The 24207-nt window shown below is 47.6% G+C and overlaps 1 protein-coding gene across 1 annotated transcript in view; it reads right to left on the bottom strand.

The window, feature by feature from the left end:
* The window catches only part of TRPM8 (transient receptor potential cation channel subfamily M member 8), a 79510-nt gene that overhangs the window by 14948 nt on the left and 40355 nt on the right, over window positions 1–24207 (bottom strand). The window contains exons 15-20 of the mRNA XM_061206073.1: window positions 22455–22567; window positions 21789–22005; window positions 14405–14496; window positions 12569–12710; window positions 11297–11468; window positions 8521–8698 (exon numbers count right to left, since the gene is read on the bottom strand). Of these exons, the coding sequence (XP_061062056.1) occupies window positions 8521–8698; window positions 11297–11468; window positions 12569–12710; window positions 14405–14496; window positions 21789–22005; window positions 22455–22567 (914 nt within the window). The remainder of the gene's footprint in view (window positions 1–8520; window positions 8699–11296; window positions 11469–12568; window positions 12711–14404; window positions 14497–21788; window positions 22006–22454; window positions 22568–24207) is intronic.

The raw sequence follows: 24207 nt of genomic DNA, 5'->3' as shown, positions 1-24207 counted from the left end.
ATGAGGCTCAAACTTGTACTCACAACCCAATCTCACTATGTAAATCACAATTCACAGGGAGAAATAGATCCCATAACAAAGAATTAGGAAAACGTCTATTTATCCGGAAAATGTCTGACTATACCACTGACTTATCTGTTACAAATTAAACCAAGATTGTTAAGTAGCTAACACTTGTTACATACCAGACACTGTTCTAAGCAGTCTACTTGTATGAGTTGATTTAGTCTGCAAACGGCTCTCTGTAGCACGTTAAGTGCTATTATCATCTGTGATTAACAGATCAAGAAACTGAGGCACAACAGGGGTAGGTAAATCGTCTGAGTCCCCCGACTGGCAGTTGATGAAGCCAAAATTTGGACCCCGAAATCCAGCCCAGTGCCTATTTGCTCTGTCACTACGTGATGCCACCTCATGACGTGGAGCGTGAATGCTTTGAGCCGTGCTCCATTTCAAAAGGATCGGGTTGGACTACTTAGTAAAAGGTAACTGTGAAGCATTTTACCATTTGTTGAAGTTCAATCATCTGAGATACTTTTATCGTTAACAACAAATCACTCCTTCAAGAGCCAAAGAAGCAGCAACAAACCCCTTAAAATTGCCTAACAGCAAATCCTGACTGCAGATGGATTAAATTCTCCAAATTCTGGGTAAAAACATCAGAGGCCAAAACTTCAGAGGCCAAACCTTGCAGGCAGAGACATGGGACACCTTTGTTGTGAGACCTCACTCTTACCCCTTAGCTCACTACAACCTAAGAGTTAAATATCTTTAGCCAAGTGAGAATCATATACATGAGCAAAACACTAGCCTACACAGATCATGGTTGTGGCTTTGCTTATAAGCTTGGTTCTGCTTATCTTGGCGTTTACTGATGAATCAGACCCCTCTGAGCTCTACACCAGGTCCTGGGGTCGGGGCAGGGCAGGCTTTCCCAGAAAGTGCCTCTTCAACTGGTTGTGGTCTTTAAAGCAAAGGGAATGCATGTTTGTCGAGTGTCTACTATACGTAAACTCCTTTACTAGGCATGTAAAATGGTTTCTTGACTGATTCAAGTGTCAACTCTATGTGGTAGATTTTCTGGGTGAGAAGCAGACAGGACCGTGATGCATGAGACTGCAGCAAACTGAATCTGGCAGTGAGCCTGCTGTGTCTTCCAAATGTAGGTCAGGTTGCTCCAAGGCGAATACCAAGCATCATTATTTGTCCTCGCCAGTCCCTGCTGATTCTGTGTCTGCAAAGGACACTGCAGGCTTCTGTCACTGCAATAAGAGAGGACGGCAGGCACGCCCAGGTTAATGAAGTCCAGGCGAAGAACCTGCCAGGGATCACGTTTTACTACATACTTTGCTCCAGAACACGTATCACCATTCAAATGAGCCCCTAGGAGCATCTTAAAATCTTACGTGTTTAGCCAAAAATGGATCCTACTGACTGCCCCCTAAAACTCAACAGACACCCAAATTGCATCCATTTTAATGCATCGAATGTTGTTTGCTGAGGTTTTATCCAAAAGGAATTAATAGCTCCTGTTGAAGGGAGGAACACTCAGATGCTTAGAGCTGGGGAAGGTGGCTTCTCCCTCCCTTCCTTGGGAGCTTCGAGTGGAACTGTGGCCAAGAAGGGTCCTCCTAGTGGGAAGACATTCGCATTTTAGCTTAACCAGTTACTCAGAGGCAGTGAAAAACATTTTAAGTCTTCCAGGTCATCTAGAAAAGGAATTGGTAAACTGTGACCCAGGGGCCAAATCTAACACCCAACCTGTTCTGTAGGGCCCACGAGCAAAGAGGCAGGGATGGGTGCGGGGTCGCCAAGCACTGCTTCTTTCTGCACAGCTGGCCAAAGCCAAGACCCTGGCCGGCCCTTACAGAAAAAGCCGCCAAGCCCTGGTCTGGAATGCACTTAGGCCAGTGCCCACAACAGGGGTTGGTGTTTGTATCATTCTTTATTTTGAAGAACTCCGCCTCCCATCACTGCCCCGTTTGCTCCTCAGGACAACCCAGCGGGCTCCAAGGAGCCTCCTGCTGGAACCTCTGGTACCTCTGCACCTCTGGGTCCACGTGCATCCAGTGAGCAGCGCTCCTTTCCTGGGCGAACGGTAAAAGCCCTTATCCGCATCCCAGGGGGGGTGTGGGTGAACTGGTTGATTACTGGACATTAGTACCCAAAAGCCACTTTGCATAAATAACACATTTCCGGGGCTGGTCATGCTGAGGTTTATTTACTTACGTCCACCTTCCCCAGAGAGCAGGACAGGAATGGGCAAAATGTGACCTGGAGGCGAAACCCAACCCCAAACCTTCCAAATTGTTCTTTTTCTCTAGAGTCAGATCCAGACTCGGCCGACAAGACATGAGGGTTCCCCAGGGAAGGCTGATAATTGGGCACTGCTTCCAACTGCTTTGCTCGAATAATTTTAATGTTTTTTAGACATGGTTTTCCATTTCTAGAGCAGACAGGCTGAGTTTTGGTGCCACTGCATCCTCACCCCCCCTCAGGAAACCCAAATGTCCAGAGCAGCTCACAGGCCAACTCTCGTGTTCAGGCTCTCGCCCACCCAACTCTGATGGCTCTCACTGCCCCTGCCGACTACTGGCCATCTAGCGTCTTCCCTGAGAGGAATTCTGCAAGGTCCCCTTTGACTTGACATCTCCTGTGATATGTTGTGCCCTCAGCTACCCAGCTGGTGGGAGCTCTGTCCCCTAAGAGCAGCTGAACACCTCAGATAAGCACGAGAGGAAGAGGAAGCAGGAGAGACAAACGCTCAGACACCCACTGACAGTGAAAATGTTACCAAGAGATAAATGTTTAGGATTCAGATGGCCTTGTACGTGGATGAAATTCAGCAGTACGTTAAAAGAGTAATATGCCTGACCAAAGAACAAAAGGATGACTAAATATTAAGATCATTTATATAATTCATCATTTTCATAATGCATCATAGATCAAAAGGACAAATACCATTTAAACTGTTTCTAGAAAGTCTTCTGGCAACATGCAACATCCATTTCTGATTAGAAGAAATAAAGAAGAAGAAGAAGAAGGAAGGAGCTTAATAAATAAGAAATAGGAGGAAACTTCCATGATATGATAAAAGGAAAAGAGAGGGAGGAAAAAAAAAAGAATTCAGTAAGGAGACGTGTTCCAAAATAAGTAAGCAATACTTCATAGCCTTCCTGCATATCAAAAAGTAGTTATTGAAAAAATATAATAGAAAAAATATCTCACTCACAGCCACAAATGGCTAGAAAAAAAAAATGTAACAAGAAATCGGCCATATCTATGTGAATACAGCCATAAAAGTTTACTGGGAAACTATATGTATTTGAATAAATGGAGAATCACGCCATTTTTTCTGGCATTTTTTAAAGATGTCAGCTTCCCCTAAATGGCTCTACAAAGTTAACATCATCACAATAAAATTCACTAAAGAAATTTTTTGGAAGAGGAAAGAAAAAAGGATTGCAGAAGATGAGCCTTAGGCTCTCCACATGATTAAATATATAAGAAAAGCCAGGAAAGTTTTGAGTAAGAATAATGAAGGGCACTCATACAACAGATGTTAAAATGGTTTTTTAAAATCAGTAATTAAAGCCATTTGGTAGTAAAAACCAAAATAGAAAGACTGATTAACAGAACAGAATGAAAAGTCTGCAAAAAATCCACAAAGAAAAGGGAGATGCTAAAACAACGGCAGAATTTTAGAAGAAATTGAAATACGAGAAACTTGTCAGCTAGACTGCAATCAGGTAAACCCCTCTTCCAAGCTTTTCACAGATTTCATACATTTTTCCATCTGCCATTCCTTCCCAGACACTGCAGCAATATCCAGTGAACCTTGATGACCCTGACTTTTTGCACCCACTCGGTGCCCCAGCGGGCACGTTAAAACGTTCCACATGTCCTGGTTCCCCTCCCGCTCCGCAGCACCAAAAAACCATCAACGCTAACAGTAAGAGACAGCCAGCGATTTCACTGCGCTGACTTTTGAAATGCTAACTTTGAGCATGTTTCTGTCAAAGTAACACAACTAAGATCGTGCCGTTGCCTGTGTAAAGACCCATGAAATCTCCCTTCACCTGCAGGGAAAAGTCCAAATTCTTTAACACGGCATGAGAGACAACTCCATAACCCAGCCCCTGCCGACCTGCCCCCATCCGCAGTCTCTAGTTCTCCCCAGAACAGCTTTATCTCCTCTGCTTCTCTCCCTCTCCAACCAATGCTCACAGGGTCCTCTGAGCGGATGTCTCCTCCATTGGCTGCTGCCCAACCCCAAGATCGGTCACAATTAATAACCCCGACTCTGCACCAGAGTCCTCTGTGAATAGGTTTCTCGTGCCGCTTGTATCGTACTGTATCTTTTCACATCATCTTATATTACTGTCTATGTGCCCATCTCCCGCTCAGATAGCAGAGACTTTAACCTCTCTCTGCCTCCAACTCCTCATTTATGAATGATTATAAAGCCACACCTACACAAAAATGATGACTAATTCAATGAGACTGCACGTGTAAAGCACTTGGATGTGCCTAGCACAGAAAAGTATCAATATTAGCTATTGTTATTGTTACAATTATCTGTTCTCTTTTTCTTCTTTTCATCCCATTTCAGTAGGCTGCCTGGGACTGGTGAAGTCACCCGAACGTTTAATCTGTACCAGGAGATATTTTCTTTTGTCTACTTTTCTACATATTCATAATGAACATATATTATTCCTAAGATTAAAAAAATATTTTATTCTTAGAAATTATCTTAGACGGGGCATGTCTGATGAGTCTTTTCCAGCAGAAATGCCTTGGGTGAATTTATCTTCAGGGCATGGTGCCTGAAAGCATTAACATCTCCATGTTAAGACGACCCCGAGTCATCTACTGACCTTAAGATCACTTCGTGCCTCTGATAAGCCACATAGGGCCTGCGATCGATAATTTTAATGTGGAATAATCGCAGATGTTTACACCCATTTCCTTTCCCTGCTGAATACCATCTAGAGAGCATTCCAATATTACTTTAAAATTCCCAAGTGTACACTTATGTTACAGTTCAAAAGGCTGCCATTGTGCATGGTTAAGCTCTTACATGAATATTTTGATGTGGTGCCAGACAGGGGTCACAGCCTGGAGCTGTCGGCTTGGAGTGAACCCAGAATATCCATCGCAACCACCAGAAACAGTGTCCTGACGAGTTAGCTCAAGGATGGCAAGGGGGCTGCTCTAGCTGCTCAGACAGGTATTAACAGAAAAAAGGCCTCTGCCTTAGCCCAAGATGAATCTAAGGATCCCCCAAGGGAAGGGAAGTTCCCCAGTGGTCACACTTACACCCTGAATGAGACAACAGTGGGCTGTGGCCCAATGGCTTGGGCCTCGCAGGGAAGAGACTCAAGTTCAAGCCTCGAATGGACACAGGCAAGATGGACGGCAGTGCGGCCAGGGCCACAGATGCTGAGCTGCCCAACTTTCACTTCCTCAACCTGAAAATCACAGGCCGGACTCCTGTCCCTCTCAGCTCCAAATTCTATCATTTTATGATTCTCATGGGGATAATGAATTACAAACTGACACGGTCCTCAAGAATGGCTTTGGTGAACAGTTCACAGCACACAGACTCGGGAGAGCTCTAAGCACTATTCCACTCTGCTTCCTGAGATCTACTAAATTCGTGCAGCTCAAAGGCCATCGCATTGGGAGCTGTCGGCCCTTCTGTTTAATTTTTGTAGATATTATATTAGTGGTCAGTTTTTACAGGGACTACCCAATGTTCAATGTAAAGGTTGATAGGATAGGTTATCACTATAAAATAAGACCCCAAATCATCTCATTCCCTCCCCACTCTTGCTTCGAGTTTGGGAATCGGTCCTCCCTTCTCTGCCCTCACGTGGATACATAACCACCCGTCTCTGCCACTTCTCTCTGCAAGCTCAGACTTGGGGACCTCTGGCAGCCTGACATGGTCCAGCTTCCCGTAAGCAGTATAGGCGTCTGGATTCCTGAGTCCTTCCCAGGCCCCCCTTTAGGGGCGGTGATGGAGTTGGGTGGGGGGGTGCATATTCCCTCTTTAAGGCTGAGTGGGACAAAGGGCCACATGATCTCCATGGCCCAGGCACCTGGCACAGAACAGATGTTATCCATCTATGTGATGAACCCCTCACTGGTCTGACATTCACCATTGACACTACTCGGTGAATAACAGACCAGGAAGCTCTTCTCCTAACTAAAACTGAATAATGAACTAAAAGCAGAAAGAATTCTGTTCTTTTCACTCATGGAACAAACGCAGGAAGGGCCAGGTGCTGAGACAGACACAATCTCCACTCTCCAGAGCTTACGGTCTGGAAGAAGAGGAAGCTATCGCTGTGAAGGGGGCCCACGGGGTCTCTATGCACAGTGGGGAGGGCACGAGGACCACTCGGGCAAAGGATGCTGCTGGACTCCTTAGAGGGCAAGAGGAATGGGGAGGAGACGGTCAAGATGGAACGGGTCATGCCGACAGAGGGGTGACATTTGCAAAAGTGTCAGGCATGACAGATCACCCCGTTTAGGGATGGAGAGGTGGGATGCCTGTCGGGGACAGGTAGCAGGGCTGAAGCCTGAAGGTGTTTTCAAAGCCCAGGTCGATGGCCTTGGAGGAAGCTGAGGAGGCTGAAATTTACCCTGAACACTATGGGGAAATACTGAAATCCTTCCAGAATTTTAAGCAGAGAAGTGACATTTTAGAAACACCACTGTGGCCACAGTGTAGAAGCTGGTCTAGAGGAGGACATCACTGTACACCTGAAGACCAGATGACCACTCACGGCTCAGCCCCTTGGATGCGTGGTGTCCCCAAAGGCACATGTCCCCCCACCCAGCCTCACTCAAAAGGAGGCCACTGACCGACAAAGAAAGATGACCCTCGTCTACAATCCTGGTGCCCCTCAGGACTCTATGTGACGACTATCTTCTGATTCTTTTTTTCTAAATTATGGAAGTAATATGTGATCATTGTGTTGAGTGAAATATATACTTGCCTTTTAAAAATTTCTTGTTTTTTACTGTCAGAAAATAAGATTATGCCATAAAAATAAGTCTGCACTGAGCTTCTTATATTTAACAAAATGTCATCCTTCCAAGTCAATAAATATAGATCTCAGCTTTTCTTTTTAAGGGCTGCATAATGTTCCGTCGTATGGATATGACATGCTTTGTTTTACCATCCCCTTATTGATAGGCATCAAACAATGATCTAATAAATGTTTTTTGCCTAGATATCTTTAGGAAAGATTCCCAGACATGAAGGAGTTGGGCCAAAGGTTTGCATATTTTTTAATAGCTATTTTCAGATCACTTTCCCAAAAGTGGGAGACAATTCACATTCCCAGAGCAGTGTCCATTTCCCAGCATCATCTCCAGCACTTCTTGTGATGTCTCTTCACCTGATGGATCCTAAACCAGCACCTCGTTGTTGGTTTCAGCTGACCTTTCCCACCCATGAGGTTGAGCCCCTTCCCCTACAGTTAGTGGCCATTTGAATTTCTCTGAATTTCATTCCTCTGCCCATTTTCTACTGGCTCATCTTTCTCTCACCGATTTGCAGGAGCTCTTTCTATAGTAAGAATGAGAAGCCTTTGTTCACCTTAGGCAAACATTGTCCCCAGTCTATCATTTATGACATGACTTCATCTGAGGTATCCTGTTTAACGAAATTAAATGTGTTTTTCTTGTCCTTCATAGTTTCTCAGTTTCTGGTTTCAACTATGGTTTTTCTTTCACTCCAAAGTTTAACAAATAATTTTTTTTAATTTGTATTTTGTTTCTAAACTGCTTGCCTGTCTATGCCAGGATTCATGTACCCAGAATAACCCCCTACTTCACAACAACAGCATACAATTAAGGTACCCCCACTGTGCCCACCACATGGGGTTCTTTGAAACGCTCCTAAGAAAGACAAAGGGGCAAGATAAACATGATTTTCTAAATGAATTAAAGAGACTGGCCAAAAGCAAAAAAAATGTTTCAGTCACCATCGTGTTCTCACGCCAACCTCATTAGACATGAGCCCCAAAGGAGAGTTGCTCTCCTGACTCTGCCCTCTAGATTTGTACTTAAACTAAATATTTTAAAGCAGCAGCTAACTAAAAGCTGAGTCCCTTAAGCCCTAGAATCCATCCCACGGAGTCCACAGAAAATGAGAACCTGGGAGCTGAGCTGAGCCACAGTCATTGTCAGGCCAGCGTCTCAGCGATCGGGGGAGGTTGCTAAATGGACACTAAACACGCAGTCTGAACGTGCTGGAGGGGGGTTACAGGCACCTGTCTTCGGGGTCCAAAAACTTACGTTACTGCTTATAGGACTCGCTATATCTTAATATAGTCCCTTCAAGGCCTCTCCCCACCCCAGACCACCAATCCCCTATCATAAGACCTCTATCATAAGCTCCTCAAGGGTGGACCTTTGCTGCTTCACTCCCAATTCCCCCAGCCCCGCCTGGCACGGGGCCCGGCACGGCGTGGACCCCCGGCCGGTGCATGGCCAAGCACGTACCCGAACATGGCGACCAGCAGGTTGACCAACAGGATGTTGGTGGAGAGCATGTAGATGCACACCAGGGGGATGGTGACCCACTCGGGGAAGCGGGGCAGCTTATGCTCGTCCAGCTCCACGCACAGGGGCTTGGACTCATTCCCAGTGAAGGTGCAGTGGGAGAAGTCGTACGTGGTACCTGAGGATACAGCAACAGACAGGCAATGTGAGGACCCTCTGGAGGGGGCAGTGCTAAAGCACCACAAAGGTGTGATGATCATGCAATGTGCTGGGCATTGTTCCAAGGCACTCTATCATGGGTAAGCCTCAGAATCATGGTGTAAGCCTCAGAATCATGCGTTCACCTACTCATTAAGTATTTATTGACTGAACAACAGTGCATTGAAATAATGCCATTTGCAGCAATATGGATGGACCTAGAGATTGTCATACTGAGTGACGTAAGTTAAAAAGAGAAAGACAAATATCATATGATATTGCTTATACGTGGAACCGAAAAATAATGGTACAAATGAACTTATTTACAAAACAGAAATAAAGTCACAGATGTAGAAAGCAAACTTATGGTTACCAGGGGGAAATGGGGGGATACCTTAGGACTGACATATACACACTACTATATATAAAATAGTTAACTAATAAGGACCTACTGTATAGCCCAGAGAACTCTACTCAATACTATGTAATGACCAATCTAAAAAAGAGTGAATATATGTATAACTGATTCACTTTACTGTACACCTGAAACTAACACAACATTGTTAATCAACTAGACTTCAATAAAAAAATTTTAAGTATTTATTGAGCAGCTACTGTGAGCCAGGACTTCACTAGGATGGAAGATAAAAAGGAAGGCAAGGTAAACATGGTCTTTGCCCTCAGGGAGCTTCCAACCTCTTTGGAAGAATAGGCAGATGATTGACCACACAAGTTGAACATTTCAGCCCCTGAGAAGTGCTAAGAAGGACACATACAGTGTACTCCGTGGGCACAAACTGAGGCACCTCATCTGAGAACGGTTCCACAGGAAGGAAGCGTCTCTGAACTGAGGACAGAAGGATGAGTAGGAGCCAGCTAAATGAATGGGGAGAGATGGGGTGCCCAGAGCATCTGGAGAGGGAACAGCACATGCAAAGGCCCTGTGGTAGGGGGACTGGAAAGGTCTGTTGAAATGAGAGAACAGGATGTGCAGTTAGCATGTTAACTTTTTTATCTTTATACTAAAAGCAACGGATAGCCGTTAGACTGCTTGGCGCAGAGGTGTGACACATCAGATTCTCTTTATTCAAGGATCACTCTGGCTGCAGCACAGACCACAAGGAGCCAGAGGGAGATGTGAGGAGGTTATGACTAAGAGCCATGCGGGCAGGCGATGAGGATGGCTTAGGGTAGTGGTGGTGGGGATGGTAAAAAGTGGCTGGGTTTCAAAGACATTTAGGGCATAAAATCAACAAAACTAGCTGATGAACTGGAGGTGGGGGAGGAAGTCATAGGAGGCGTCAAGGACGTGACATCGAGGCTTCTGCTTTGCACATCTGTGCGACCGGTGGTGACAGATCCTAGAATGGGGACTTGCAGAAGGTCTGAGTCTGGAAGGGAGGATGGAGAGGTGTGTCTGAGAATCTTAGAGAAGGCAATGGATGTGAGTGTCTGGCCCTCTGGGAGTCGCTCTGGGCTACAGATCTTCATCCGAGCCTGTGAGTTTGAGTTCAGTCCTGCCGGTCGGTAAGACGCCCGGCAGAAAAGACTGTGCTACACCCATTTTACCTGCAACGGAACTGAGAGGCAGAGACGCCAAGCTGCGTCCCAGGGCACACAGCACACACGTGGCTGGACCAGGATTTGAACCCCAGCTGCCACTGGCTCTTTAGGTTAGTTACTGTGAGCGGTCCCTCACAAGACTAAAACCACCGACACGTGAGGTTGCCGTGAGGACAACACACACGCACTTTTCTGTAAAATGGTAAGTACAGTGTGCAGACGGGAAATAATAATAACAAGGTGCCTTCCCATCGTTGCACGGAAAAGAGCTGCTTCTAAGGTCTTGGAAGAGGCTGCAGCAGAAGAGGCCAGAAGGACCACACGAGGCCACGGAGATAATTGAGAAAACACCAAGGAGCTGAGAAATGAGAGTATAGGGCCAGGCAAACATCGGGGCAGTTTTCCCGTGGCAGGACAGAACGTGACAAGCCCAGGCTACTGTCAGCATCCCAAAGATGCTTTAGACAGTTTATCCAAAACACACACCAGTTTGCACATGCCCGACACTTTCCTTATGTCAACTGGGTGTGGCCAAATCAATGCCATCTCTGCCACCATTAACCTGCCTCCAAAAGATAGCTGGCAGAAGGCTAATGCTGGAAGTTTAAATTCCAGGTTCCAGTGCAAAATTTTTCAATATTGCACTTTTTGAAATAAATGAGCACGCCGTCACTCTGCTGTACAGGACGGACTCGCGACACTCGTTTCTAAACCAGTGAGGTTCCTTGCTCTCATCGGCCACGTTGCTGTTGGAAATAGGAGAAACACTCTTTCTAAAAAGGTTTAAAAATTGCAGGCTGACGTGTTGGGGACCAGCTCACAAGGTGGACATAAGATCCTGCTCAGGAGAAAGAAATGGCCTTGAGGGTTAGTGTCCGCTGCCTCGTGCTGGCCAGATTCCAGCCGCCTGCTCCTAAGACAGTCCCCAGGGTCAGAGTGGGGAGCCTCGGAGGCGGGTTCTAGAAGCATCTGCCGCCTCCCAGCTGTCCCCCCGCCCAGGCCACGTCAGGCTTACTATCCACGTCGCTGGGCACTTGGCCGAACATGGCCAGGTAGGGCTCATAGATGACCGAGCGGAAGATCCACTTCCAGCGATGTTCGTTCTGTCTGAGGATCCCTTGCCTGGCCACGCCGAAGGCCACCATCCACACGGCAAAGAGGAACAGGAAGAAGAACACGTCGATCAGCTGTCATGGGAGGACAGGAGAGGGGAGTCAGGACTGCACCAGGGCGGCCTGTCCACTCCGCTGACCGCGGAGAAGGACAGAGGCTCTGGGACCCTGGAACCTAAGGTGCCCAGCATTCGATCACTGATTTTTAAAAATGGCCATCATCACCCTTGGGTCTCGGGGCATCTCCTTCCCAGCACTAAAACTGACAGATGCATCTTTGCTTGCAGGTCCCCAAACCAGCTCAGCAGCAGAGACTTTCTGAATGAGACCAGCCTGGGAGCAGGAGAGGGATCCAACTCTGGACCCCCCCCCCTCCTCCTCTCCAGCCCACGTTCTGCAGGCCCCTAAGGCTCTTGCCTTAGTTTTTTTTTTTTTCCTTAAGGAAAATAAAAGCTCTCCTTTTTAGACAAGAATGCACCGTTTTATCTTTTTTAATGTTTTGCACACATAGCATGACTTCATGGTGACTTGATGCCCCAGATATGCTTTGAATTAAAACCACAAACTCGAAGAAGCTCAGCATTGGAAAGGAACCTCCAGATGAGCTCATCCAAACGCCCATCTGATTTAAAGACAGAAACACGGGAGGTTTGGGTCACGTGGAAAACAAGCTGAGAGAAGCAACATCGTCAGTGTGTATCTTTCTGTTATTTGTCCCCATGGAACGGAGCTGGTAGTGCTTTCCCGACGTCTGTATCGCATGGTTGTAAAATGAAAGTTCCACTCCACGCTATGCTTCTAGCTCACTGCATGTCTCCAGACAAACATATTAACCTTCTTGAACCTGACTGTCCGCATCTGTAAAATGGGTATAAAAGTCCCTCTCCCGCCTAGGCTCCTAGTGAGTTGTTAAGACTCAAGTGAAAGCACTTGGAAACATGTAAAAATCTAGAGATCTTTCTTAGCAATGCACTGAGTCATGCTGTTTGCTCCTAATAGTGATCTTTTGTTACACCTGGAAGGGTCCCCTGATGAAAACACATCAAGAAAGTAAACGCTACTGATTGTGAAATGCAGCCATCACTGTATGCACGAAATCCTCCTCTCAACAATGAAAGGAACGCTGGATGCAGTTAGAAGAAGGACAACTAACTACAAATATTCTTCATTCTTACCATCCTCTGCAACATTATAATCTTGGGTCCTAAATTCCTGCTGACCGTGAAAATGTGAATCAACCTTAGCGTGAATATAATGTAATCCAGGCAAAAAATCACTCGTCCGGAGTACAGCGAGGTTTTGTTAGAGGGGTAAAGCCTGTGGAAAGAAGAGGAAAGAAGCTGTGAGATGCTGACAAAATATTTCAAAGTTTTGCTTTTTTATCATTTTCATTTATTTCTGGATTTTATTTGCTAATTTTTTAAAATTTTATTGAAGTACAGTTGATTTACAATCAAAGTTTTGCTTTTAAAAATAACCAAACGTGAAGAAAACAGCCAAAAGCCTGGGAACTGAGAGTAAGTGGAAATAGACCAGGGACATCACCGGCCCATCAGCCACTGAAAACCAAAGGCCACGTCTACTGCCCTCGTGGACTCCAGGAGAGGCAGGACACTTTAGTCCTTCATCCCAAATACTCCTGCAGGACCCAATCCCGACATCGCTAACTTCCTGGCTCACAGGCCTCTACAATGACCCCGACCACTTGGGACTTGACCCTGCCAGGTTCCCCCCAATGAAACTTACCTCGTTTGCACCAGATCATTTGATTAGCTAACCTCCTGCTGGCGTGTTCATTGAAAGCCATATGTGCTTTCTAACTGGAATGCTCTAGAAATCACATCCAACCGTGATTCAAATGCTGGGCCTTTAATAACCAAAAAGGACCTACTGTGTAGCACAGGGAGCTCTGCTCAATGTTACGTGGCAGCCTGGATGGGAGGGGAGTCTGGGGGAGAATGGATACATGTATATGGATGGCTGAGTCGGTTTGCTGGGTGCCTGAAACTATCACAACATTGTTAATCAGCTATACTCCAATATAAAATAAAAACTTAAAAAAAAAAATGCTGGGCCTTTAACCCAAGCAGAAAGGGAGGTTTTTTGGAGGAGGAAATTGAGTTCTCACCCCGTTCATATTGTAGAGTGAGCACTCACTGTAAAGCATCTCATTCTGGGTAGGTGTGAATATTAATAGTCAGGCTTCTCTGCTCCAATAGACCACGAGCTTCACCTTGAAGCTATTTGGGAAAGGCAGGCCGGAAAGGAGCCGGGCTGGACAAGGTGGGCCAAGGTTTGTATGCACCCCAATTTCCCTATCACGTGGAGTCATGTTGCTTTTCGCCTTCAACCGTACTTTTCACCTGGTTTTTCTAATCACACGCTGTGGCTCAGGGATTGAGGAAATCTTGTAGCTGGGAGGGCAGGCTCCAGAACCAGCATTTAAGTTGAAGTTAAGTGTATGTTAGAAGATTATGTGGCCCCAAACGAAAACACTGTGCTATATTTAACACCTTCATCATTCTCTCCTCGATTTCTAATTCTCTCCCCAAATTCTATAAGCACAAAGAGAAAAACCATGAAGAACCCTTTTTCAATTACAGATCACCAGGAGGGGGGAAGAGAGGAGACCCAGCTTTATGCCAACCAAGCTGTGTCTCTAAGAGGCAGAGACAATGGGCGTTTGTAATAATCTCTAAATGGGGGTGGGGAGGGCACATGGCAATGGGACAGCCCCAGCCTGGCTCAGCCTCGGGCCACGTGATGGGAAGAACCGTCAGTAGACCAATTCTGGGGCTCGGAGGCACCGTTGCAGTAAGAAAACATTTTTTAAAAGGAATAGCAACCTCTTTTCTGAATGGAACTCCAGAGATAGGCTATATTCATAAAATAACAGGACCATAGTTCATCCTCTCTCTCTTATCTTGGGCTTGAAACGTCTTTCCTCCGCCTTTCCACCCAAGAGAATCCAAAAACACCTGAAACTTGAAAACGTGGTGAGGACTACTTACCGAAATACAATCCCTGCTATGAAGTAAAAGAGCCCAAGCGTATCCATGATGTTCCACAGGTCGGTAAAATAATTCACCCCATTCATGTACCACTGCAGCACAGAGAGGGACGGAGAGAGGACACAGCAGCTTGGAAACATCAACTGCTTCCAGATTTATTCTTGCTCACAAATTTCTTTCCATATCCTTTTTGAGCCCATAATGTGCCAAGTACGCCCTGCAACTGCCCTGTGCTGTTCCAGGGGGATTGGAAAGTAGGTTGCATGCTTGCTGTGCTGTTATTCATGTGTTGCTAACAAAGTCAAGAAAAAAAGACTCGTGGATCCTAACTGTTTTTTAAAGAGAAACCTGCAGAGAGTGAGTACAACCTGTGTGGGCAAAGGTGGAACCCCCCTCCCCATGGCTGCCACGTACAGTGGTGTAGGCTGTGCACTGCACAACTCTAGAGGGTGTTATCCATACTGCCGTCATCACAGATTTGTGTGTTTACTGTAAAAATTTTCTGGCACATGGCAATAAAACATCTTATTAAAGAAACTTTTTTAAAAGTTTTAAAAACTTTTTTTTTTTTGCACACAGGTGCTATGTGTGGCAGCTAGGAGGACAGACGTGGTCACAGAAATGACCGACAGGAAGAGTGTGCCTCAGTGATCCTTCCATCATGATTTGTATATATCGGTCATGATTTCTCAGAAGAAAGCATGTCAGGAAAACACTTAAAGAGGGATAAGAGTATCCACTAGAAGGCTGCATGTGGACAGCCTCTCTGGCAATCCATACGCTGGATTTGGGGGATTCCAGGGTGGTCATCTAACCCTTTCATTCGTCCATCCACTCAAAACATATTTACTGAGAATCCACGGGATTGCAAACACCTGTGCTGGGCTCCTGGGACACAGAGACATCATCAGATTGGGTGTGATGTCGACACTCAAGGAATCTACTGGCCCACAGCAAAGACAGACGTTAAACATGTTTAAAATGAAACGTGATAAGGGTCGGAGGGGAGGTAAGATCAAAGGTCCAAGTGAGCTCAGATAAGGAAACCACCAGACTTGTGCAAGGCAGGAAAACAACAGCAAAGATGTGTCATCAAAGGAACGTGGCACTTTTCAAATCTACTAAATGAACCACCAACATGGGTCCACCTGCTATTAAGATATCTTATTTCCTATTCTGCACCTGAAACCAAGGCCTAAGAAAAAGAAGCAAAGGAACTTGCCCTTAGGCAGAAAGCCAGCAAGTGATGGGTCTTAGGGTTCTGAAACGTGGTTTCCTCTCTCCAGCATCACCCTGCTTCTTTAGACACCCCCCCCCACAGAGATCCCACAATCTTAGACTTGGAAGAGATTCAAGAAACATCATCGGCTTCTCAACAAGTACTTCTTTTCACTCATTTATAAATGCCAACAGCAACTTTAGTGGACAAAGGGGTGAGGGCGTTATGAAATCAAGTACTAAGGAAATATTAAAATCCCCCAGGTGTGAGCAGCCCAATTTGACCGTGTTCCCCTGTGGGATGGCTGAACACGTGGGCTCAGAAATCGAGTCAGGATCCCTAACTGTCCAATTGGGTGGGCCCAGTGAAACTGAACACCACCCACCAAGAACCATGTGCAAGGCGAGGGTAGTTGGGACAGGCTCTACCTGCCACCTGCTTCCCTCTTTGAAACCCTGGCCTGAGAGGCAGGTAGGCACAGGGCCACGGGGCAGCCCCAGCCTGGCTCAGCCTCGGGCCACATGACGGGAAGAACCGTAAGTAGATCAAGTCTGGGGCTGGGAGGCACCCTTGCAGTAAGAAGACATTTTTTAAAAGGAATAGCCGCCTCTTTTCTGAATGGAATGCCAGCGATTGGCTATATTCATAAAATACCGGGAGCATATTTCATCCTATCTCTCAGGATTTGGGGATTCAAGGGCCTCAAGACTGAATGTGCTCTCCATGAAGGGACGCTGGGACCTACCTCATTTTAAATAAACATTCACAGTCTGTTTAATAGACCTAAGAGTTATTTAGCAACCATGTTTGCACTTATTGATTGCCTTGGTTAAAAATTCCAATTAACATAGCAACCTCTGTCTCCTGGGCAAGGGGACACAGGGAGACACTGACTAGCATGCATTTGACACCCAGACACTATCTGAAGCAGGTAACATCCTGCCTGGTTTTGCTTTTCGCTAACAAGTGTGAATTAGGTTAATTAAGACAGTACCAGGCCGGCAGAACTGATTGAGGAAACCAACCACACGAAGCATTCCAAAGGCCTGAGTCTGCAGACCCGAAAGGGAAACAGCGACCCCAAGTGTCAGAGTCCTGTAATGACAGGAATCGGCAAGGCTGTGTTGTGGAGATGGGGCTCACAGACCACACAGTCAGAGCTGCTCTCAGTCGGCAGGGGTAGCCTTGACCCCGTGCTCCTGACCTTAAGCACAGGCACGTCCCTCACCATCGCCTTAATATGCAGGACTGCTGAATTCAAACTGCCCCTGACGCAGACGTAGATAATGGACTTGAGGACACGGGGAGGGGGAAGGGTAAGCTGGGACGAAGTGAGAGAGTGGCATGGACATATATACACTACCAAATGTAAAATAGATAGCTAGTGGGAAGCAGCCGCATAGCACAGGGAGATCAGCTCGGTGCTTTGTGTCCAGCTAGAGGGGTGGGATAAGGAGGGTGGGAGGGAGACGCAAGAGGGAGGGGATATGGGGATGTATGTATACATATAGCTGATTCACTTTGTTATACAGTAGAAACTAACACACCATTGTAAAGCAATTATACCCCAATAAAGATGTTAAAAAAAAAACTGCCCCTTCAAAAATAACTTTTACGGGCTTCCCTGGTGGCACAGTGGTTGAGAATCTGCCTACTAATGCAGGGGACGCGGGTTCGAGCCCTAGTCTGGGAAGATCCCACGTGCCGCGGAGCAACTGGGCCCGTGAGCCACAACTACTGAGCCTGCGCGTCTAGAGCCTGTGCTCTGCAACAAGAGAGGCCGCGATAGTGAAGAGGCCCGCGCACCGCGATGAAGAGTGGCCCCCGCTTGCCACAACTACAGAAAGCCCTCACACAGAAACGAAGACCCAACACAGCCAAAAATATATAAATAAATAAATAAATAAATAAATAATTGTTTTATAAATACTAAAAAAATAAATAAATAAAAAATAACTTTTACAAAGAAACAGAGGACACACTTGGACAAAGCTGCACATCCTTAGCATCATCAAATACCACCCATTATGAAGGTGGAACAGCCGGGACTCAGCCAGACCCTGTGGGCATCACATCAGGCCTGGGGAGTAACTGGGAAGCACGTCAGAAACCCAGAACCTCCCCCCGAGGCTCCTGCCCACCGTCTGTCCCACTCAAGTGTCCCCGCCCTGTGCCTCTCCTGAGCAAAGCTCCACACGCTCCGCCTGCCGGGGGCCCCTCTCTGTGCAAAAATGCACCTGTCCTGAGTCTCCTTCCTGCATGACCCGAATAAGGGATGAGCAGTTAAATGTACATCCGAATCTGAAGGGAGATGCTTGTGACGTAAGGACTCCAGATTTTACTATCCCAAGTCCTCTAGGCCAGCCTCCCCGTCAGCTCAAGACTCGCTCATTCAGTGCTACTGGCGGCGCTCACCTCCTCTCCCTGAAAGCTCCCAGAAAAGACCCTGCCGGTCATCGTTAACTGGTAGAAAGTCCATGAGGACAGAGATATTTGCCTGTTTGGTTCATCACTGTATCCCCAGGGTCTAAGACCACTGCTTGTGGTAGGTGCTCAATAAATATTTGTTGAAAGAAAGACTGCATGAATGAAGTGCTTGGCTTAAGCCAGGATGACTCTCCCTGCATCCTCCTTCCAGGCCAAGCTCTGCCCCTAGAGCAACCCAGGATAAGTCATCTCTCTAGATCTCATGCTCCTTTAGATTCCTGGAGGATACAAATGACGTTTGGACTCTGTGGCTTTAATGCAGCCAGGAGGCAGGGTCAGGAGCAGGACGAGGGGAGAAATGTTGGGAGTGTGAGTGAGGGGCAGCCAGAAGCAGGAGAAGAACTTTTTACTTTTTACCAACCATTCCAAGAAGCTGCCAACAGCACCCTCTGCTCAAAAAGGGTACGTCTGAGCCCCCTCCTGCCAGGTTCCTCCCCACATGCCCGGTGCTGGCTTCATGGTTCCCCCCCTTACTCTCGGTCACGGCACATCTCTGGGGTTGAATCAGGAAGACCCTGCCTTGTCAATTCATTTTTTTAAAAAAGATACACGCACTTGCCAGAAACGCGACGACGCCCGCTCCTGTGCTAGGCCCCGAGGATCAAATGTGAATAAGAAACAAACATCTGGGCTTCCCTGGTGGCGCAGTGGTTAAGCATCTGCCTGCCAATGCAGGGGACACAGGTTCAAGCCCTGGTCCGGGAAGATCCCACATGCCACGTAGCAACTAAGCCCGTGTGCCACAACTACTGAGCCTGTGCTCTAGAGCCCGCGAGCCACGACTACTGAGCCCACGTGCTACAACTACTGAAGCCTGCACTCCTAGAGCCTGTGCTCCACAACAAGAGAAGCCACTGCAATGAGAAGCCTGCGCAACGCAACAAAGACTAGCCCCCCACTCGTCGCAACTAGAGAAAGCCCGCACGCACTTATTTGTGCTCATGACTTATTTGCCCCACTGGGCCTCCCGGTCCACAGAGGATGAGAGGTCTGCTGGTCTCTCAAACAGGATGAGACGCAGGGCTTTCTCCCTGCAGCCAGACAAACCCCTCCAAACTCACCCTTTCATCCTCTTCCTCTGCAAAAGCCAAACTTTCTCTTTGATGTGCCTTTGAAAGGTGGGATGAGCAGTTAAATGTACATCCGAATCTGAAGGGAGATGCTTGTGAGGTAAGGACTCCAAATTTTATGGACTCCAAATTTTATGCACTCCAAATTTTATGGACTCCAATTTAAATCCAATTGTGTTCTAAGTTTGACCCAGCCAAAATTCAGCCTTGGCATTCAACCACGCCCATGAGCACAGCAAAGGAAGGGAGTCAGGGCCCCAGCACCCGACCGGTCTAGGAGGGAACACGTGCGACCCCGTGCAGCGCCAGCTCCCATGACAACGTAACTCAGGAGGTTCCTAATTTAAAAGTTCTTGGTTAACTTTCTCACAATGGCCAGGGCCCATTCCCGTATTAAATGCTGACTCTCCTTCCATCTTTCTTTGTTTCTCTCCAGCAGGATATTTTCACACCCTGGCTGCTGATACACAGAAGTCAAAAAAAAGAGAGAACTAGCAAGTAAAAGAAGGCCTCTGAGACTATATGGAAGGGGCTGTGGGTTGAATTGTGTCCCCTCCAAATTCATACATTGAAGTCCTACCCCCCCAGCACCTCAGGATGTGACCTTGTTTGGAAGTAGGGTCCTTGCAGATGTAATTAGTTAAGATGAGGTCATACTGGAGCAGGATGGGTCCCTGATCCAATGTGATTAGTGTCCTTATGACAAGGGGAGACTTGGACAGAGACATGCACACAGGGAGAATGCAGTGTGAGCATGAGGTCAGGGATTGAGCAATGCACCTACAGCCAAGGAACAGGAGAGATGGCCAGCAAGTCTCCAGAAACTGGGGATGGGCCTGGAACAGGTTCTCCCTCACATCCTCAGAAGGAACCAACCTTGCCCACAGCTTGATCTCAGACTTTTGGCCTTCAGAACAATGAGATGATGAACTTGTGTTGTTTAAGCCGCCCAGCTGGTGTGCTTCATCATGGCAGCTCTAGCCCTAGCCCTAGCGAGCTAATACAGAAGTGCCCTGGACTGAACTGTGACCACTTGAGCCAATGCCTGGGGCACCCCTGAGGCTGATCTGAAGTCATAGAAACCCTCTGCACGTCAGCAGGACCAGGTCCTGGGGTAGATTTGCTGGTAGACAGAAAGCCTGATGCTCAACACACTTCCACCTGTACTCCGTCTCCAGCCAGCGTCTGCACCTCCCACCTACTAGGCAAGCAAAGGCAGATCCAGGGCACTGGTACCAGGACTCCTGCCACCCCTCGTGCCCATGGCAGACACTTCTAATTCATTAAGATGTTCTCCTGCTGAAAATAGAGGCTCAGAATCTTTCTCAACCCAGGGCTCCTAGAAGCCACCAAAAAAAAAAAAAAAAAAAGAATCTATTAGAGTTAGCATGATAGCCGAAACAATTTAGGAATCCTATTCTAGGCAGCAACTCTGTGGGGTCAAGAACAGCATCCTTTGCCCCTCCAAATATCTGGTATCACTTGGCACAGTACCTTCCTTTTACACTGTAAGCACCTAGGCCATACGTGTTGAATGGATATGTTTTTAGGTTTGGGCTCATATGGGACAAGAGTGACAGCAACAGCAGTTCTCAAATATTTTGTAAACTACCATTTTAAAAGGATTTTCTGGGATGACTTTTCATGATGGTTTAGGGACAGCACTGACCTTCACCATCAACATTTATTCATTCAGCAATTATTAACTGAGCACCTGCTACGTGCCAGGTCCGGGCTAAGTTCGGATTAAGGGTGGGAAGAGGATGCCAAACAATGCAGATCCCAAGAAACTAGAGAAAACACCATGAATAAATGACATGAACTCCCTGAAATTCACAAGGACGAATATGAATTTCCGACATTGTCAATCTGACACGCTGGGCATTGAGATGCCCTTAGCTGGAAAGACCTTCCAATTCCCCTGCCACTCATGGTGCTGCCTACCCCAGTGACGGTAATGACAGGATCACAAATGGCTCCTGATGATGGGAGTGGGTTTTTGTTTTTTTTTTTAAATGAACCTGGGAGGGAGTTTTTTTTTTGTTTTTTTTTTTATTTATGGGTGTGTTGGGTCTTCGTTTCTGTGCGAGGGCTTTCTCTAGTTGCGGCAAGTGGGGGCCACTCTTCATCGCGGTGCACGGGCCTCTCACTATCGTGGCCTCTCTTGTTGCAGAGCACAGGCTCCAGACGCGCAGGCTCAGTAATTGTGGTACACAGGCCTAGTCGCTCCGCGGCATGTGGGATCTTCCCAGACCAGGACTCGAACCCGTGTCCCCTGCATTGGCAGGCAGATTCTCAACCACTGCGCCACCAGGGAAGCCCGATGGGAGTGGATTTAAAAGTCCAAGGTCAACCTGCTCTTTGAACACATTCCCGAGTAATTCATCTCCACCAATTAACGTTAATTAGAGAGCAAAGCTTGGGCTTGGGGCTAGGAGATCTCATGGAAGAGCATCTTCCTGTTCATGGGTGGCCACCAAATGAGAACATTTATTTGGGGGCAATAATGACTTTGGAACTTGAGGAGCAACTTCTGCTCCCCTTCGGCATTAGGAAGATGCCGCTCCCTGAGGAAAGGAGGGGGCGCCCCACGTCGGGGCTGACCTACCTGTCTCACTTCGTCACAGAACAGGACAAAGACCAGCGCGTAGAGGACCAGCTCCGGGGGTTGCGGCACGGGGTGGAAATCCATGAGCAGCACGTAGGCAAAGAGCAGGAGGAAGGCGATGTAGAAGACCACGTTCCAGGAGAAGACCACAAACGGGGAGGTGAAGAAGGCCACGTAGTGCCACAGGAGGTTCCTGTGCTTGTCGAGGGGCTTCTTCCTGCACCGAGAGGTGACAGCATGGTCACCGTCCTGGCCAACATCACTGCGTGGGCTACACCTCTCCTTCTGAACACAGATGAACACAGACCCACAGCTGGGCCACAGCTGGTGTCCAAATTGTGTTCTAAGTTTGACCCAGCCAAAATTCAGCCTCGGCATTTCATGCTTAATAGATCCAAATTCTGCCTCAGATATTGAAGACATGACCCCACTTCTACCTCTTTGAAATCAAACCTGTGGGAAACCCACGGAGATCCCAGACCTAAAGTGCAGGGACTAGAGTGAACATGGTAATTTCCAGGCCTTATGATCCTTTGCACAAGAGCACACACACACAGATACATGTACACACACACAGATGCATGTACACACGCACAGATGCTTGTACACACACAGATGTATGTATACACACACTCACACACACGATTATGTGCCTTGGTTTCATACCTAAATGATACAAAGCCACAGCCAACCAAGGGTATAATAAACAGACACAGGATAATCTTCCAGTTCTTGGTGTCTCGGGAAATCTCTCCGTACCATTGCTTGGAAAGAAAATTCTACAGGAAACAGAGACAAAGGACACAGGTCCTTATTAATGCAATGACATGCTGGATGGTGTGCGACCTTTCTTCCCAGCCCTCAAACCTCTCCAAAATAAATAACTCTCTGAATTGAGATCCTTATTCTTTTATATTAGTTACCTGGATTTTAAGGGGCTATGATTCAACCATATAAAATTCTGTTTGATTTTCAGTCCTTTTCTACGTTGGGTTCTGTGAACTTTAAAACAGAGGTGTATGAGTCCAAATTCACTAAACCTATGAATTTTAACCAACTCTAATTCTTACTGTGTAAGTTTAAACAAGCACCTCTGTAGCTGCTTTTCCCTGAAAGATCACAAATTCACACGACATCCAGTGCTACCTGCGGGGCCCCAAGGATTCATTTCTGGAGGCAGACAGGTGACACCTGTCAGGAAACTGAAAGGAAGTCGGCAAGAGAGAGACCACTGGTGTCTCAACACCCATTTGAGCTAAAAAGGCATGGAAAAGCTTTCCCCAGACCGTATCAGCCCCTGAAAGGCGGAACAGGGCCTCCCACGAAGGCAGGAATTAGAAACTCGCTCTGTCTCTGACAGCAGCACCGAAAGTCAACACAGAAGGGGTGGGCATACGCTGGGTCACACGGAAGGACCCCGCGGCTCTCAGAAAAGATCGCATTGGGTATTTCCTGGTGATCCGGTGGTTAGGACTCCGCACCTTCACTACCAAGGGCCTGGGTTCAATCCCTGGTCAGGGAACTAGGATCCCGCAAGCCGCACAGCACGGCCAAAAAAAAAACCCCACCAGAACAAAAATATCATGTCAATCAGAAGGGACCGGTGTGTCTCCGTGGTAGAGCAGGGGGGGACCTGAGGCCTTCCCAGCACTGTCTGTAGGGCTGGGACCCGGATGCCCCACCCATACCCCGGCGCATCCCTCCAGGAGAGGACGGCTTCCCCCGAGAGCCCTGCCCCGCTCTGCCTGGGCTTCTGGGGCCGGGCGTGTACTTGGCTCTTGAGGGGCAGCCCCCAGGGAACCGCAAACTGCAGTTGGTAGGTAGATGCTCGGATGGGCAACACTGGGGCAGGTGGCACGAAGCTCCCAGAAGCCCCCAGAAGGCAACTTCTCCTTAGCACACCTGTGTCTGCTTCCTTCCCTTCTCTTCCCGGCCTCTCGGCCTCCACTCCCCTCATGCACCTCCTGGACTCATGTCCAGCATAAACCACTTGCAGTCAAATCCTTGTGTGGTGGTCCGCTTCTGCGGGGCACACCGAGACAAGTAAGATCCAGTCTTCTTCCCTGTCCCGATCCTGCCGGGGTGATGAGCCCACCAGGCCATCGCCGAGTGGCACCACGAGGCCCTCGGTCACAGAAAGCTCCCGCGCTAGCTCGGGTTCCATGGCCACCAGCGACATCTGACCCCACATGTCAGCCTGCCCAGAGCAACCACACTCCCTGGTCCCGTGGGCCGGGCAGGGAGACTTTCCATAAACATCGCTGAACCGGCATCTGGTGGAAACCGTCGGGCCTGGTGAACTTGGACGGGAGCGTGAGTCAACCTCCCCAGGGCCCAAAGCTCTGGGACACCGGCAAGAAGGGGTCTGGGGGCTAAGAAGCTGTGAGCAGAGCCGTGAGCAGAGCAAGGCAGCCGTGAC

The sequence above is a fragment of the Eubalaena glacialis genome, chromosome 1 (assembly GCF_028564815.1).
Source record: "Eubalaena glacialis isolate mEubGla1 chromosome 1, mEubGla1.1.hap2.+ XY, whole genome shotgun sequence".
Lineage (NCBI taxonomy): Eukaryota > Metazoa > Chordata > Mammalia > Artiodactyla > Balaenidae > Eubalaena > Eubalaena glacialis.
Note: the sequence above shows the minus strand (reverse complement) of the source record. Positions and strands in the feature narration are given on the sequence as shown.